At 41.8% G+C, this 16,016-nt stretch overlaps 1 protein-coding gene across 7 annotated transcripts in view; it reads right to left on the reverse strand.

Moving 5' to 3' along the window:
- Positions 1-16,016, reverse strand: part of DENND5A (DENN domain containing 5A) — a 142,078-nt gene that overhangs the window by 95,503 nt on the left and 30,559 nt on the right. For all 7 annotated transcript variants that reach the window (XM_061610372.1, XM_061610371.1, XM_061610374.1 and 4 more), the window contains exons 2-4: positions 14,067-14,138; positions 13,408-13,517; positions 5,477-6,137 (exon numbers count right to left, since the gene is read on the reverse strand). In XM_061610372.1, coding sequence (XP_061466356.1) covers positions 5,477-6,137; positions 13,408-13,517; positions 14,067-14,138 — 843 coding nt within the window. The remainder of the gene's footprint in view (positions 1-5,476; positions 6,138-13,407; positions 13,518-14,066; positions 14,139-16,016) is intronic.

The following is a 16,016-nucleotide window of genomic DNA, read 5'->3' on the forward strand; positions in this document are numbered from 1 at the left end:
TGGACTTCCAGTTCATAAAAGGCAAGGACAATGTACTGGCCGATGGACTTTCCAGGCAAGTGGCTGGGACTGCATTGACGTGACCAGACAGAGGAACAAAGAAAGACATTTTCCCCATAGAGACTTTTATTTGTTAACGCGACGTATAAATCCTGGAACAGGAATAATACTCTGCTGTTGTTTAAGGGGGGGGGGAAATGTGATGTTCCTATATATTAGTGTATATATGGTAAGTGCTGGTTGTTTAGAGTATACATGGTAAGTAGTGAAAGAGGAGGGGGAGTGAATGGGCAATAGAATGCTTGATGATTGGCTGAATGTTTAAAATGGCTGACAGTATAAATGAAAGGATGACAGGTAAATCTGGGTGGATGTGAGGTGATAAATTGTGGAATCTGGGGGGGAGAAGAGAAAGAGTGGATTGCTTGGTGGGGTTTAGAGAGTTGTTTACCAGGAGGGAGGTGGAGTTCGGATTAGTATTGAGTAAAACCATATGCTTATGTGCCTTAAGAAGAAATCTTGTTAGCTTTGTTATCTGTAATAAATACTTAATTTGGTTTACCAAAGGCCTGATCCTTGGCTGGAGTTTCACAGACCAGAAGGGAGGGTAAGGTAATGACCAAGGCTGAAGGGGAACTGTAACAAATGGTGGCAGCGGTGAAGAGAATAACAATGCCAGTATTCAGAGTCTCTGGGAATACTAGTATTGGGACGTTACTGGTGGTTGCCTAGCAGGGGGATCTGTTGAGATCTGTGCTAGAGCGGATAGGTAAACCATAAGAGAGTGCGGTCCGGACTGGTGGAGTCCCTGGTGGTGCCTAGAGACAGGCAGTAACCACGAGCAGGTAGGAACCTGACAGGGAGAGCCAGGGAAGGAAGCATCACAGACTGCTATGGGCATTTCTAGACTGGGATAGCCTGACCACTTCTGCCCATGCACTGGTGACCTCTAGGCTGGATTACTGTAATGTACTCTGTGTGGGGCTGTCCTTGAGGTTGGCCTGGAAGCTGCAGCTGGTGCAAAATGCAGCAGCATAACTGCTCACTGGGGCAGGACATCACAAACATATCACCCTGCTGCTGAGAGAATTGCACTGGCTGTCCATTAGCCACCAGCCTAAGTTCAAGGTGCTGGATTTGGTGCATAAAGCCCTATATAGCTTGGGACCAGGATACCTGAAAGATTGGCTTACGCAGTCAGTAAGTAATAGACCCAATCAGACACCACAGGGCCTTCTGCAGATTCCCTCTTATCAGGATGACTGTTCCACACAACATAGGAAGCTGACCTTTAGTGTTGTGACAACTACCCTTTAGAATTCACTCTCCTTAAGTATCAGACAGGTGCTGTCTATGTTGTCTTTTCAGTGCCAACTGAAGACTTTCCCCTTTCAATAAGCCTTTTAAGTAGAGAACTTATCTCAATCTCTGTTGGAATTGTTTTTCAACATGTTTTGTTTTTAAAAGATGTTTTTAGTGTTTTATTGCCTGTTATGCCACCCTGGGCTCATTTTTGGAGGAAGAGCAGGATATAAATGTAATAAATAAATATTCCCGCCATTCCCAATATCAAAGCAATCTAAATCAAAGATGTTATGTTAGAATCTCCAACATCTCTGGTTCTCCCCTTTCAACTTCAAATCAATATGCTGTTCTTATATCTGAGGAGGAAAATACCCACTCTTTGCCTGGTGAGGATGAAGCAGCTCTCTCCCCACTACAGCAAACCCGATGGGATGCCAACTTCAAGGCGAGAGTCTGCTCCTCACTGAAATTATGGCTAAGCAATGCTTGCTAACAAAGACCCTGTCTAACATCTATGATACTTTAGGGAACATTAATAGTAAATTATTCCCTATAGTTAGATGTTCAGATCAACTAGCTAACACAGTCAGCTATTTAAGAGATGTATCATCAGACTCCATGCAGGGCAATAAAGTAACCCTGGACTCCTAGCCCACATCCAAGCCTTCCAAGCCAAGGTGAATTAGTGGAACAATGGAACCCAATATCTTCAGAGTATTTAATCCTAGTTCCAGATGAGGTGGCATTTGAAATACCACACTGCCAAATGGGACTCCTCCAAGCTGGTGAGGGAGAAGCAAGATTGTACATAATCTGAATGACTACTGAATTGGAGACTGCAGCTCAGTCTGTTCAGACTCTCCTTACTCCCCAACATGTAAGCATGTTTTGGTGTATTTTAATGTCTGTTTTTATGATGGTTTGATGTGTTTTTAGTGCTTTTGTTTGCCGCCTTGGGCTCCTGCTGGGAGGAAGGGCGGGATATAAATCAAATAATAGATTGGATGGATGAATGGACGGACGGTGTACTGTCACTTGACTCACAGGCTTAGTTAACAAAATATTTGCAGCTAGATTCCATTTTGGCAAATTCAGAATAGAATCAGATAGGTTTTTAGAACTCATTCTCTATCACCAGTACTCAACCAAGAAACCCCACAGAATTTTAAAACCCAACATTCGCAAACAGTGAAGCCAGTGCCTAGCCCATCCAAGTGTACTAATAGGGACATGTTTATAGATCTTACCATAGGAGATATCCCCAAATCTTGACTTTAAATTCTGCCCCACAAAGACTAAATCTGAGAATGTCAGAAGTGGCTGTTTCCACTCCCACCTTAAGAGTCTGTTACAAATTTGCTTGGTATTCCCACAATCGACATTTTGATTACCTCTAATTATGACAACCTCCAGTCTAGACCATCAGACAAAGAGAAAACAGTGGTGGCTGAAATTAGCCCTCTTGTTATCCCTGCCCCCCACTTACACTATCCTGATATATGTCTCCAGAGGCCTGGCTTATATCTAAATGGTGCAGTGTGCTCAGATCCTCTCCTGGATCAGATTACTTTGGATAACTCCCAGTGACAAAAAGTGACTTACAGGGAGTCTTTGAAGTGTTTATCCTGGAATATTTCTGGCTAGAATAACAAGTTAGATGCCCCATTCCAGAAGTATCTCAAACAATGTAATATTATATTCCTCCAGGAAATATAGTCCCTTTAGAATATTTTGCTCAATCACTATATAACCAATTCAGTTCCTGCAAATTCCCCAAGACACAAGGGACACCCCTGGGGTAAATTGGCTTGCTGCATAGCAACTGAAAGCAGAAATCCTCCTTATATGCCACCGGGGCCTTTGTGCTATGGCAATCCTTTTATAAGTTTGAATCAATTGTTTTGTTATGGTAAATGTTTATATTCCACCACGGAAATCAAATTACCATGCTGAAAATAGTTGGAAGGATTTAGAAGAATACCTCCTTGCACTAGAGATCCAACACCCTCAGGCCTATTTTATCCTAATGGGTAATTTCAGTGCCTGTATAGCCCCCCAACTGGGATTCATTGGAGCAAGTGATTCACTTTCCTCCACAAGCCCCTACATCGATGAGAGATAGACAATTTAAGGATCACAGGATTAATGTCCAGGTCCGGCTCTCCTAAATGGTTCCTTGTCAGAAGACCTAAGAGGAGTATACATGTTTATCAACCACCTGGGCACTAGTATCATGGACTATATGACAATTACACCAGTACTTCTTGAGGCAATTACACTTGTTAAAGTGGACCCCTATCCAACGTGTGATCACCAACCAATTCTACTTCAAGTGGTCTGTCCTGGAGTGGTGAAGTCAAGTCAAGGCACCCTCTATCCAGTGATCAGTCCAACAGATTCTAAATACTGAATTAAATGGACAAACGTAAATCTGGATTCTCTATAGCACTCTTACCAAGCAGCCACACTAAAAGATACTTTAATATATTAAAGAGATGTAGAAGAAGTATTTTATTATTATACCCAGATAACTTCTGTTCTTCATACTTTTTTTGTCTTGAGAAGGTATGGTTTAGTGAATCCCAGCTCCTGGTTTGAGAATGAATGCCAGCCAATTAAAAAGGTAATACAAAGGCAGTACCAAACTCTTACAAATTACAGTGTAGTTCCTTTACCATACCATTACCTAGAATTGCACAAATTTTATAAAAAGCTGATGCAAAGGAATATGTACAAGTATTCCCTAACACAATTTTGGCATCTCATCTACAATGCGTACTGGCATCCACATATGAATGAAGCACCTGGACATGTGTCAACATCTGCAGAAGACTTGATGCCACAAGTTGGCCCCCCAGTCACTTGTGATGACATTGCATTATTGTTCAAAAAGTTTAAAAGGAGAGAGGCATCTAGGATGAATGGGATCTCCCTGATCTTTTGTTGGATAATGGTGACTGGTGAATCCTGGCACTAGCTTACATTTATTCACAGAACTGGGAATTTCCCTGATGATTAGTCAATGGCAATTGTGATTACTATTTATAAGAAAAGTTCAAGAATGGATCCCAAGAACTATCATCCTATAACTCTTCTGGATCTGGTTAGCAACATTTAGGTGAGGCACCTCTTGGTTGGAAAGCTGGGTGGAATCAGAAAATCTTTTAGCTGAAGAGCAAGCAGGCTTTTGCCATGGAACATTGACAGTTGACCATTTTTTTCTTCTGAAACATTTAATAAAGAAATATACATGCCCACCATATTACTCTCTTTACACTGCTTCTGTAGACCTTCGGGCAGCCTCTGATTACCATTTTGCATCCCTGCCTCTAGTATAAATTGGCCCTCCTCAATATAGACAGTAGGTGCGTAGAAGAATTCAGGGGCTGTATAATAACTCTAGTATATATGTTAGAGTAACGACAGGGGGCTGTGTCTCAGAATCTATCCCTGCTAGCAACAGAGTATACCAGGGATGCTCATTAGCACTTCTCCTATTTAACTTGTACCTTAATGATATAGTTTCTGCTCTATCAGGAGTGGAGCTTTCCCCTCCTTCTCTGAGACACAAGAGTATTTCTATCTTATTGCACATTGATGCTATTCTTCTTTCATATACACAGGTGGGGATGTGTAGATTTCTGAGAGCCCATGTTCTATATTGTGTGAAGGAACACTTACATATTAATTATTCTAAAACTAAAAGAGAAGGCAGCTAGACAATCAGTGACTTGAGCAAGTCAACTCATAAATATCTGGGTGTGACATTTAAAAAACTCTGGATCTTGGACCACCCACTTGAATGCTGCTGCCCTCACAGCTAATGTAATGGCTAATGCCATTTTCCGCTATGTAGCTAGACCAAGTGGTAAACTAGTGACACCCCTCCTTGAGCTTTATAACACTAAGCTCTTGCCCCAGCTGCCATGTGGGGTCCCATAGGAAGCACAGCTCCTATGCTGCAGCCTGCCCCATTCAATAGGGGTCCCCAACCCTCAATGGAGTGTTTTCAATAAGATAGAGGGCCTGCCATGGGGAGGAGTGGTAGGGAAGTCAGCTTCCACCATGCGCTCTACCTGCTACATGTGCTTTACTCTGGATCCAACCCATCAGTGACAGTTTAATCTTTATTGACTTTGACCATCATTTAATTAAAAAAAGCTGTACTCACGCTGCGAATAAAGCAGTATCTGAAATTCCAGAAGAGCACAGGTGAAGAGCTGAACCATATTCTCTACTCCAAGTAACTCAAAAACTTCTTTAACTGGGAAGTCAAATAATGGCAGTTCACTGGTGCTTGGCCTCTGGCAGATAACTGGTCCATAAACTCCTGAAAATTTTAGAGATCTCCCTGCTGGAGGAAGAGGAACTTCATAGAGTATATTGTAGATAAAGCTTTCCAAAGGTAATGGTGGTGGCTGAGGTGAAGTTACAGCTTGATGAAGTTGCTCAAGCACTTTCCTACATGCCTTCATGAAAGACATTGGGGTTATCAAACAAATGCACTTAGAGACAAAGAGAGTGTCTCTGCTAATATCATACGAGTTAAATCGCTGTAGCTTTGATACAGAGGTGCCATTACAGTCTTCTATGCTGCTACAGTTATCTTTATCATTGGTAGGTGGAATATGAAGAATATCATATTCCGCATTGTGCATGTGATACAATGTCTGCATCGCACTACAGATTTGTTTGCTGGTAACTTCCTCATAAAATGTTAGGGAAAAACCAAATGTCCGAGAGCCATCTTCACGGGTAATGATAAATGAATGAAACTGAGGTTCTCTGGCATCAGCTTGTGTCTTGAAAGACAGCCCCTTAGGCATACATAACTGTAGGGAAAAAATGAAGAAATAAATATGTTGGTTACATTTAATTCATCCAGATCTTTTATTGGATGAAAAAACATGATAAAAGCATGCATTTTATGCTGCTTTTATTTTGTATAGCATTTTATTTTTTTGTGAGCCTCCCAGATACCGTATTATTGGGCAGCCATACAAATATTATTAATAAAATAATAATATTTAATAAATGTATTGACTTTGGCACTCTCAGTGACTAACAGTGGCTTGGATCCTTACTTTCATTCCATGAAATGAGCACAATTCACATTCACAAACAGGGATTTCCTGTTTCTTCCTTCCCTTTCCAGTCCCCTGCAAATCTGCTTCTGGTGGTTAGGGGACCTTTAGGAAATGCATGGGATATGGTACAGGGGACTATAGATGGAGAAGGCTTGGCAGAAATAATCCCTCTCCCAGTGAACAGAAGAGCAACTTAAAGATACAACCACTACACCTTACTTTGAAAAATAAAATGGCTAAGATACAGTAGGGAGAAATGTGTCTGATATTGTCACAGTTATTATTGTCCAAAAAATTGGCAGCTTTAATACACAATTACAATTAAAAAATCAATCTATCAAGAACTGTTTGTTTTTGCTATTTTCTAAGGAGTAAAATGGTATTGCATTATCATTTTATAACAATTTTCTCTTATGTTCAAACTAATTATAAATTGGGACACTACATTTAATAAAATTGTCCAAACCTTCAGACATATTTCATGCTACAAATCCTTCTCCCATCATGTAGGTTTATTTTCCTTATATTCATTTCTTACCAAAATACAGAGGATTGAATTTAGACTGCCCGTTGGACTCTCCCACTGGTCAGAGATGAGAGGTGAATTTTAATGATTTCCCTTCCCTCATGCAGCCCTCCCTCCCCAAAAGCTGCTTCAGAGGGTCAGGGGACCCTCTGGAACAGCATGGAAGGTGACCACAGGGCAAAAACTGTGTCCCCTTCTTTCTCCAGGGAGAGTTTCCACAAAATCTGGATCCAAAAACATAACAGATCTTTGAGGAAAAACCTATATTCTGAATTTATAATAAACATGTCAAATTCTTATGTTTTCTCCTCTGCAAATAAATGAAACCTCTACTTTGAAAATACTAATAGAAGTGGATAGAAGTGGGGATGCTCTTTGTCTCATCTGACTTCTGTAAAAGAAATAATGTTATCACTGAGGAAGTCTCTGCAACAATACCCCCAGAACACCACTGCGCCGCCAGATGGCCTCTTTCTCAAAGAGGTGGAGTACTACGAAGCCAACTTGGAGACTGAAACAACAGAAGCAGAAGGGTAGGCTTTCTGAATGCACCATGGCTTACGACAGGACTCTCTTTCAAGTTCTTGGAACAGAGCAGGGCAGGGGATAAGTGGGGAAGTATGATGGAATTTGTTGTGTTGGTATATTTATTTGTTAATAATTTGTATTATGTATGATTTATTTGTATTATGGCTTTATTGTGTACTTTTTATAATACTTCTTGTGGTTTTTCCTTTTTTGTACAGTGCTTAGAGATATTTTTATATATTAAGTGGTATAAAATGGTCTAAATAAATAAATAAATATAATATATACTTCAACAGATTAAAGCTACGTAGCTGGTGATCTAAACTGATGTGCATTTAAACAAAAATCTGCTCCAATCTTATAAAAAGTGTGGGGCAGTAGCGGATGGCATGGTAGGACTGCTCACTGGACCTCCCGACAGCTGAGTTGCTGTTGCTTACCAGGAAGGAGAGGGGGAGAGTAGAGGGGTGAAGGTTGCATGGTGCAAATGCACCAACAGGAATGCTGAGAGGTCAGTTGACCGCAACCAAGAGTTCATAAAGCTGCTACCCACCATCACTGATGGCTAATTTCTCTTCAGTCTTATACTTACATGGTTTTCTCCCAGTGAAGCATATTTCTAATATCAGAGTTCAGCTGACGAGAAAACTGCCTGATGGAACAGATTTGAAAGGAAGTAACATGTGGACTAGAAGGGGTGGTTTGGCACTCTTAATTTTTTGCCCATTCTGCTTTTTAAAATGAGTTCTCTTTTACCATTTTCTACGCAATTGGGGTTGGTCCAAATTGATAAGAACATAAGAACATAAGAAGAGCCTGCTGGATCAGGCCAGTGGCCCATCTAGTCCAGCATCCTGTTCTCACAGTGGCCAACCAGGTGCCTGGGGGAAGCCCGCAAGCAGGACCCGAGTGCAAGAACGCTCTCCCCTCCTGAGGCTTCCGGCAACTGGTTTTCAGAAGCATGCTGCCTCTGATTAGGGTGGCAGAGCACATCCATCACGGCTAGTAGCCATTGATAGCCCTGTCCTCCACGAATTTGTCTAATCTTCTTTTAAAGCCATCCAAGCTGGTGGCCATTACTGCATCTTGTGGGAGCAAATTCCATACTTTAACTATGCGCTGAGTAAAGAAGTACTTCCTTTTGTCTGTCCTGAATCTTCCAACATTCAGCTTCTTTGAATGTCCACGAGTTCTAGTCTTACAAAAGAGGGAGAAGAACTTTTCTCTATCCACTTTCTCAATGCCATGCATAATTTTATACACTTCTATCATGTCTCCTCTGACCCGCCTTTTCTCTAAACTAAAAAGCCCCAAATGCTGCAACCTTTCCTCGAAAGGGAGTCGCTCCATCCCCTTGATCATCTGGTTGCCCTCTTCTGAACCTTTTCCAACTCTATAATATCCTTTTTGAGATGAGGCGACCAGAACTGTACACAGTATTCCAAATGCGGCCGCACCATAGATTTATACAACAGCATGATGATATCGGCTGTTTTATTTTCAATACCTTTCCTAATTATCGCTAGCATGGAATTTGCCTTTTTCACAACTGCAGCACACTGGGTCGACATTTTCATCGTGCTGTCCACTACAACCCCGAGGTCTCTCTCCTGGTCGGTCACCGCCAGTTCAGACCCCATGAGCGTATATGTGAAATTAAGGTTTTTTGCTCCAATAGGCATAATTTTACACTTGTTTATATTGAATTGCATTTGCCATTTTTCCACCCATTCACTCAGTTTGGAGAGGTCTTTTTGGAGCTCTTTGCAATCCCTTTTTGTTTTAACAACCCTGAACAATTTAGTGTCGTCAGCAAACGTGGCCACTTCACTGCTCACTCCTAATTCCAGGTCATTAATGAACAAGTTGAAAAGTACAGGTCCCAATACCAATCCTTGAGGGACTCCACTTTCTACAGCCCTCCATTGGGAGAACTGTCCGTTTATTCCTACTCTCTGCTTTCTGCTTCTTAACCAATTCCTTATCCACAAGAGGACCTCTCCTCTTATTCCATGACTGCTAAGCTTCCTCAGAAGTCTTTGGTGAGGTACCTTGTCAAACACTTTTTGAAAGTCTAAGTACACTATGTCCACTGGATCACCTCTATCTATATGCTTGTTGACACTCTCAAAGAATTCTAATAGGTTACTGAGACAGGACGTTTCCTTGCAGAAGCCATGCTGGCTCTACTTCAGCAAAGCTTGTTCTTCTATGTGCTTAGTTAATCTAGCTTTAATCATACTTTCTACCAGTTTTCCAGGGACAGAAGTTAAACTAACTGGCCTGTAATTTCCGGGATCCCGTCTGGATCCCTTTTTGAATATTGGCGTTACATTTGCCACTTTCCAGTCCTCAGGCACGGAGGAGGACCCAAGGGACAAGTTACATATTTTAGTTAGCAGATCAGCAATTTCACATTTGAGTTCTTTGAGAACTCTCGGGTGGATGCCATCCGGGCCTGGTGATTTGTCAGTTTTTATATTGTCCATTAAGCCTAGAACTTCCTCTCTCATTACCACTATTTGTCTCAGTTCCTCAGAATCCCTTCCTGCAAATCAGGTTCAGGGATCTGCCCTATATCTTCCACTGTGAAGACAGATGCAAAGAATTCATTTAGCTTCTCTGCAATCTCCTTATCGTTCTTTAGTACACCTCTGACTCCCTTATCATCCAAGGGTCCAATCGCCTCCCTAGACGGTCTCCTGCTTTGAATGTATTTATAGAATTTTTTGTTGTTGGTTTTTATGTTCTTAGCAATGTGCTCCTCAAATTCTTTTTTAGCATCCCTTATTGATTTCTTGCATTTCTTTTGCCAGAGTTTGTGTTCTTTTTTATTTTCTTCATTCGGACAAGACTTCCATTTTCTGAAGGAAGACTTTTTGCCTCTAAGAGCTTCCTTGACTTTGCTCGTTAACCATGCTGGCATCTTCTTGGCCCTGGCGGTACCTTTTCTGATCTGCGGTATGCAGTCCAGTTCAGCTTCTAATATAGTGTTTTTAAACAACTGCCAAGCATTTTCGAGTGATGTGACCCTCTGGACTTTGTTTTTCAGCTTTCTTTTTACCAATCCCCTCATTTTTGTCAAGTTTCCTCTTCTGAAGTCAAATGTGACCATGTTGGATTTTCTTGGCAATTGGCCATTTACATGTATGTTTAATTTAATAGCACTGTGGTCACTGCTCCCAATCGGTTCAACAACACTTACATCTTGCACCAGGTCCCGGTCCCCACTGAGGATTAAGTCCAGGGTTGCCGTCCCTCTGGTCGGTTCCATGACCAACTGGTCTAGGGAATAGTCATTTAGAATATCTAGAAACTTTGCTTCTTTGTCATGACTGGAACACATATGCGGCCAGTCTATGTCTGGGTAGTTGAAGTCACCCATTACTACCACATTTCCTAGTTTGGCTGCTTCCTCAATTTCATATCTCATCTCCAGGTCTCCCTGAGCATTTTGATCAGGAGGACGATAGATCGTTCCCAGTATTAAGTCCCTCCTGGGGCATGGTATCACCACCCACAACGATTCTGTGGAGGAGTCTGCCTCTTCTGGGGTTTCAAGCTTGCTGGATTCAATCCCTTCTTTCATGTATAGAGCGACTCCGCCACCAATACGTCCTTCCCTGTCCTTCCGATATAGTGTATATCCAGGGATAACTGTATCCCACTGGTTTTCTCCATTCCACCAGGTCTCCGTTATGCTCACTATATCAATGCTCTCCTCCAAGACCAAGCACTCCAGTTCTCCCATCTTGGTTCGGAGGCTCCTAGCATTAGCGTACAGGCACTTGTAAGCAGTGTCTCTCTTCAAGTGTCTTTGGCACTTGTGGTTTGACCTGTGGTAATTTTGCTCTTCTGAATTGATATCCTGTGCCCCTGCTCTCACAATGCCTACTTCTAGGCCTACCCCTTTTAAAATTTCATCATTTCTTTGGTTTTTATCCCAGGGGGGAGGTTTATTCCAAACCGGACCTTCCTCAGCTCCTGTCGGGTTTCCCCCCTCAGTCAGTTTAAAAGCTGCTCTGCTACCTTTTTAATTTTAAGTGCCAGCAGTCTGGTTCCATTCTGGTTCAAGTGGAGCCCGTCCCTTTTGTACAGGCCCGACTTGTCCCAAAATGTTCCCCAGTGCCTAATAAATCCAAACCCTTCCACCCGACGCCATCGTCTCATCCACGCATTGAGACTGCAAAGCTGGGCCTGTCTGGCTGGTCCTGTGCGTGGAACCGGTAGCATTTCAGAGAAAGCCACCTTGGAGGTCCTGGCTTTCAGCATCCTACCTAGCAACCTAAATTTAGCTTCCAGGACCTCACAGCTGCATTTCCCCATGTCATTGGTGCCAACGTGCACCACGACCACTGACTCCTCCCCAGCACTGTCTACCAAACTATCTAAACGACGGGCAATATCCGCAACCTTTGCACCAGGCAGGCAAAACACCTTGCGGTCTACACGCCCATCACACACCCCACTGTCTATGTTCCTAATGATCGAATCACCCACTACAAGGATCCCTCCACCCCCTGGAGATATATCCTCGGCACGAGAAGATAGCTGCTCATCCCCCAAGGAATGGGTCCCTTCTAAGGGATCGTTTCCCTCTTCCTCAGCTGGATGCTCTCCTTCCCCGAGACCATCGTTCTCCATGATAGCAGGAGAGCTATCATCGTTGGAGTGGGACACAGCTATAACGTCCCTGAAGGCCTCCTCCACACACCTCTCTGCCTCTCTCCGCTTTTCCAGGTCCGCCACCTTGGCCTCAAGGAAATGAAGTCGTTCCCGGAGAGCCAGGAGCTCATTGCACCGAGAGCACACCCACGACTTCTGTCCAACAGGCAGATAGTCGTACATGCTGCAGGCGGTGCAAAACACTGGAAAGCCCCCACACCCCTGCTGGCTTCTTACCTGCATAGTTTTGTTTAAGGTTTATTACGTCAATGGGTTGGAGACTGCGGTTTAGTTGAGGTTAGGGAACAGATGGCAGAGTGGGGGGCCCTGGCCTCCTCGCCCTGCTGCCGAACTCGCTCTGCTGTTTAACTCGCCTTGACGCTTCGTCAGCTGGGGCTCCCTCGCTAGGGTGCTCTGACTTTATATGTGTGGCTGGTTCCTCCCAGCTACTGCTGCCAGCCAATGATGTGTTACTTGAGGCTGATGGCTCAACTATCAGCTGGGGCTTAACTCTTTAGGATTATCTCAGGCTTCCTTCCTTTGAAGGCAGGAAGGCAGGCTTCCTTCCTGAGCGAGGGGCGGGGCTGTTTAAGCTTTTGGCTGCTTTTAATCTAAGCAAGGGGCTGCGACTTCCAGGCAAGTCTTTTTTGTTTGTTTTTTTCCCACCTAGAACAGCCTGACCTTTCTTTAAACTATTCCTGAACTTTATTATACTGTGGCAGCTAGGACATCTTCCTCCACACTCTAGTCTTATTGCAAATATATTCAACTAGGCAGGACAAAGGGTCAAAAGAAAATATGTAAGCTCACATAGGCCAGGAAATAATATGCCTGTATGATATATATGTTTATAAGTATCTTGAAGTCGTCCACTTCCTGTCCCTTCTGAATCTCTCTGGGTGTGTGTACATATGTGTGTGGTTGTCTCCCCCAATCAACCATCCTGTAGGCCAGCCTTCCCCAACCTAGAGTCCTCCAGATGTTCCTGGACTGTAGGCCCCATCAACCCAGTTGATCGGCCAAGCTGGCTGGAAATTATGGGAGCTGAACTCCAGCAACATCTGGAGGGCACCATGTTGAAGAAGGCTATTCTAGGCTAAGTTGTAGTTGAAATAAAAGTTGCTGTTTTGTTAAGACTTCAGTACTTCTGCCCAATTCCTGAATGAGGACAGATTTTCTATAAGGTAATCTACATAAGTACATATGTGCCCTGATCCAGCATATAAATATGAATGTTAAAGCACCAGAGCATAGTAGTGCAAATGCAACAATGAAAATTTAGAACAAATTACCAACCATTCCCACTGCATCCTGATCAAAAGGATTCCATTCAACATTTTCAGGATAACGAGCAAGAACTTTGGATTTGAATGTGCGTCTTAATGGAGTTTGTTCAAAGTTTTCACCTGAAAAATGAAAAAAGTTGATCAAAATATTTTCATTCTTAAGTTTTTTTATGCAGATGCCAGAAAGCACACAGAGTAGTAAAAGGAATAAGTTCAAATAGATCCTTTAAGAGAAACAAGAAATGCAAAGTAATGATTAAGAGAGTAAGCAAATGAGGTTATAGTACTGGTAGTATCTTACATACAGTTAACTATTTGTGTCTCTTCTTACATAGGTACAATCCAAACTATTTCATTAGCTTCATTTATTTCAGAAGTTAGACATGTACATGTTTATTTGTTTACCAAAAAACAAACCCCATTTTAAAAGTAATCGAGGAATGCACACATAGGTAAGAGACACAAAAGTTAAGCAACATTTAAATACCCACAAGACCAATGTTATTAGTTTTATTGTGTATTTAAGCCTGGAATCCATCATCTGTTAAGAGAAATCAGCTGTGAAGGGAAAGCTAGAAGACACAAAATGGTCAAGGGACAGAAATACTAGAAGAGAAATAGCCATATGAATCAGAGTTTTGATTCTTTATCCCTGTGTTTTTGTTTTACCTTCTGCTGAACTTGAAATGAAACGGCCACCACCATCTTGGGCTTTAGAGGCCTGTATATACTGGCATAATGCTATATAACAAATAAAAAAAACACTGTATTAATACTTACTAAATTATAATAATTATTATAGTTACAAGTCTCCTTCAAAAATAATGTAGCTCAATAGGTCTGATTCCATATTTTCCAAATGCATTCAGGATGTGAAAGAACATTACAAAAATGTTCCATTTTCAAACTAGATATTAACACTAAAAACACACCTTTGAGCAATAAATGAGAAACATCAAGGTCAATCAGCCAAACAAACATTCACATTTATTGTCATAATTGTAATTAGCAGATATGGATGCACCATTTTTGGAGGTGATGTAACGATTTTGTGCTTACAGTGTAATTTCATATACAAATGGGAAGCAAAGTCACATGCAAAGCTTCTTGTGAGATCATCTTCTTGGTAGAGTTTTCCCCACTCTGCAAATAAGGCACTATTCTCAAACTGCAGGATCCAGTCTAATCCACATGGACGTGCACTCAAGCCAAATATCAATTGGATACATTTTAACATTAGAATCTGGAGTGCATGATTGCACTGTCTAGGTTCCAATCTTTGAAAATAGACCATATAAAACATCAAGTATAGGGCAAACAAGACTGAGATTGGGTGAAGCATGAAGAATACCCAGGACTGGGGCTACCAAGACCTAGGAAGCTTATTTAGAGCTCCCAAGCAGCAAGAAGGCTAAGCTAAAAAAATTTTTTTTAAAAGGAACAGGAACAGTGATAATGTTTTATTCCTTGGCTGAGTGGTTAAAGTGTCTGTCCATGAACTCAAAACCTACCACTGATTCACAACATAATCCTATAAATCTATACTCAGGAGAAGAAAGCCCCCCACCAAGTTTAATGGGATTTACCCCCAGATGAGGAGGATTGCTGCCTTAGGCAAATATAGTTTAACACTAACATATTTGTACTGAAAACAGATGAATACCCCACAAAACCCCCAAGAAAAAGTGGTTATATTGCTATGCAAGTTATTTTGTTGTAATTTATATATTGTATTCAAGTAACAGATGGATAACAATTAAGTTAATTAAATGTTCCAAGAATTCAAGATGAGCTCCTTTTAAGAATTGCCATTTGGTATAAAAACATCTTAAGTCAGGAAGAGAAAAACGTGTCTGCATACTTACTAATACCTCAAACACCAAGGATTTTACTGTGCTAGAGTTCAAACAAAATGGTCAAAATTCCCATGCTGCGTCACACCACAAGTCTATCAAGCTTACATTCTCTGTTTCCAGGCCTCTGTTTGGCTCTTGGAACTCTCCCTAGGCCATACGCCCTTTCCCCAAGGCTATATCCCTGACTGGCCCTGCTTCACATTCCAAGAGTTTTATCATCACTGGCTAGGATGAGTCCTTGAACTACGATTATGTCTCTTGTTTGTCTGGATGGAGGATTAAAACAGGTGTGAGAGTAGAAACTACTTTACAAATTTACATGTGTTGCCTCATCCACTTTTGCACCACTGGCATATGGTCCACAGAAGGTTGTCCAGAAGGGAACACAGCCCTCGGGCTTAAAAGGGTTCCCCAGCCACTGCTCAAAATAATATAGAGATAGCAATCCTTGTTTGCTCCCAGCATTTAATAAAAAAGGATACTGCTGTGCAATGGCAATTTCAGATTGAAAACTGATAGAAACCTCAAATTTGAGAATCTTAAGCACACCACAGGGTATTTATTAAAACTAAGGCCCCAAGAGAGATGGTCCAATATTTTTTAATGGCAGTCATTCTTTCACTTTATTTCATACAAATTTCAAAATTAAGGCAGATTTTTTAAATCCAAAAATAAACTTTGCCACCTTCTTCAAATGAATAGGAAAAGGAGTGTGAAAGGAGTGACAGCTGCTGTAACCATAACCCAAAATTACATGAACTGA

The sequence above is a fragment of the Rhineura floridana genome, chromosome 2 (genome assembly GCF_030035675.1).
Source record: "Rhineura floridana isolate rRhiFlo1 chromosome 2, rRhiFlo1.hap2, whole genome shotgun sequence".
NCBI classification, from domain to species: Eukaryota; Metazoa; Chordata; class Lepidosauria; order Squamata; family Rhineuridae; genus Rhineura; species Rhineura floridana.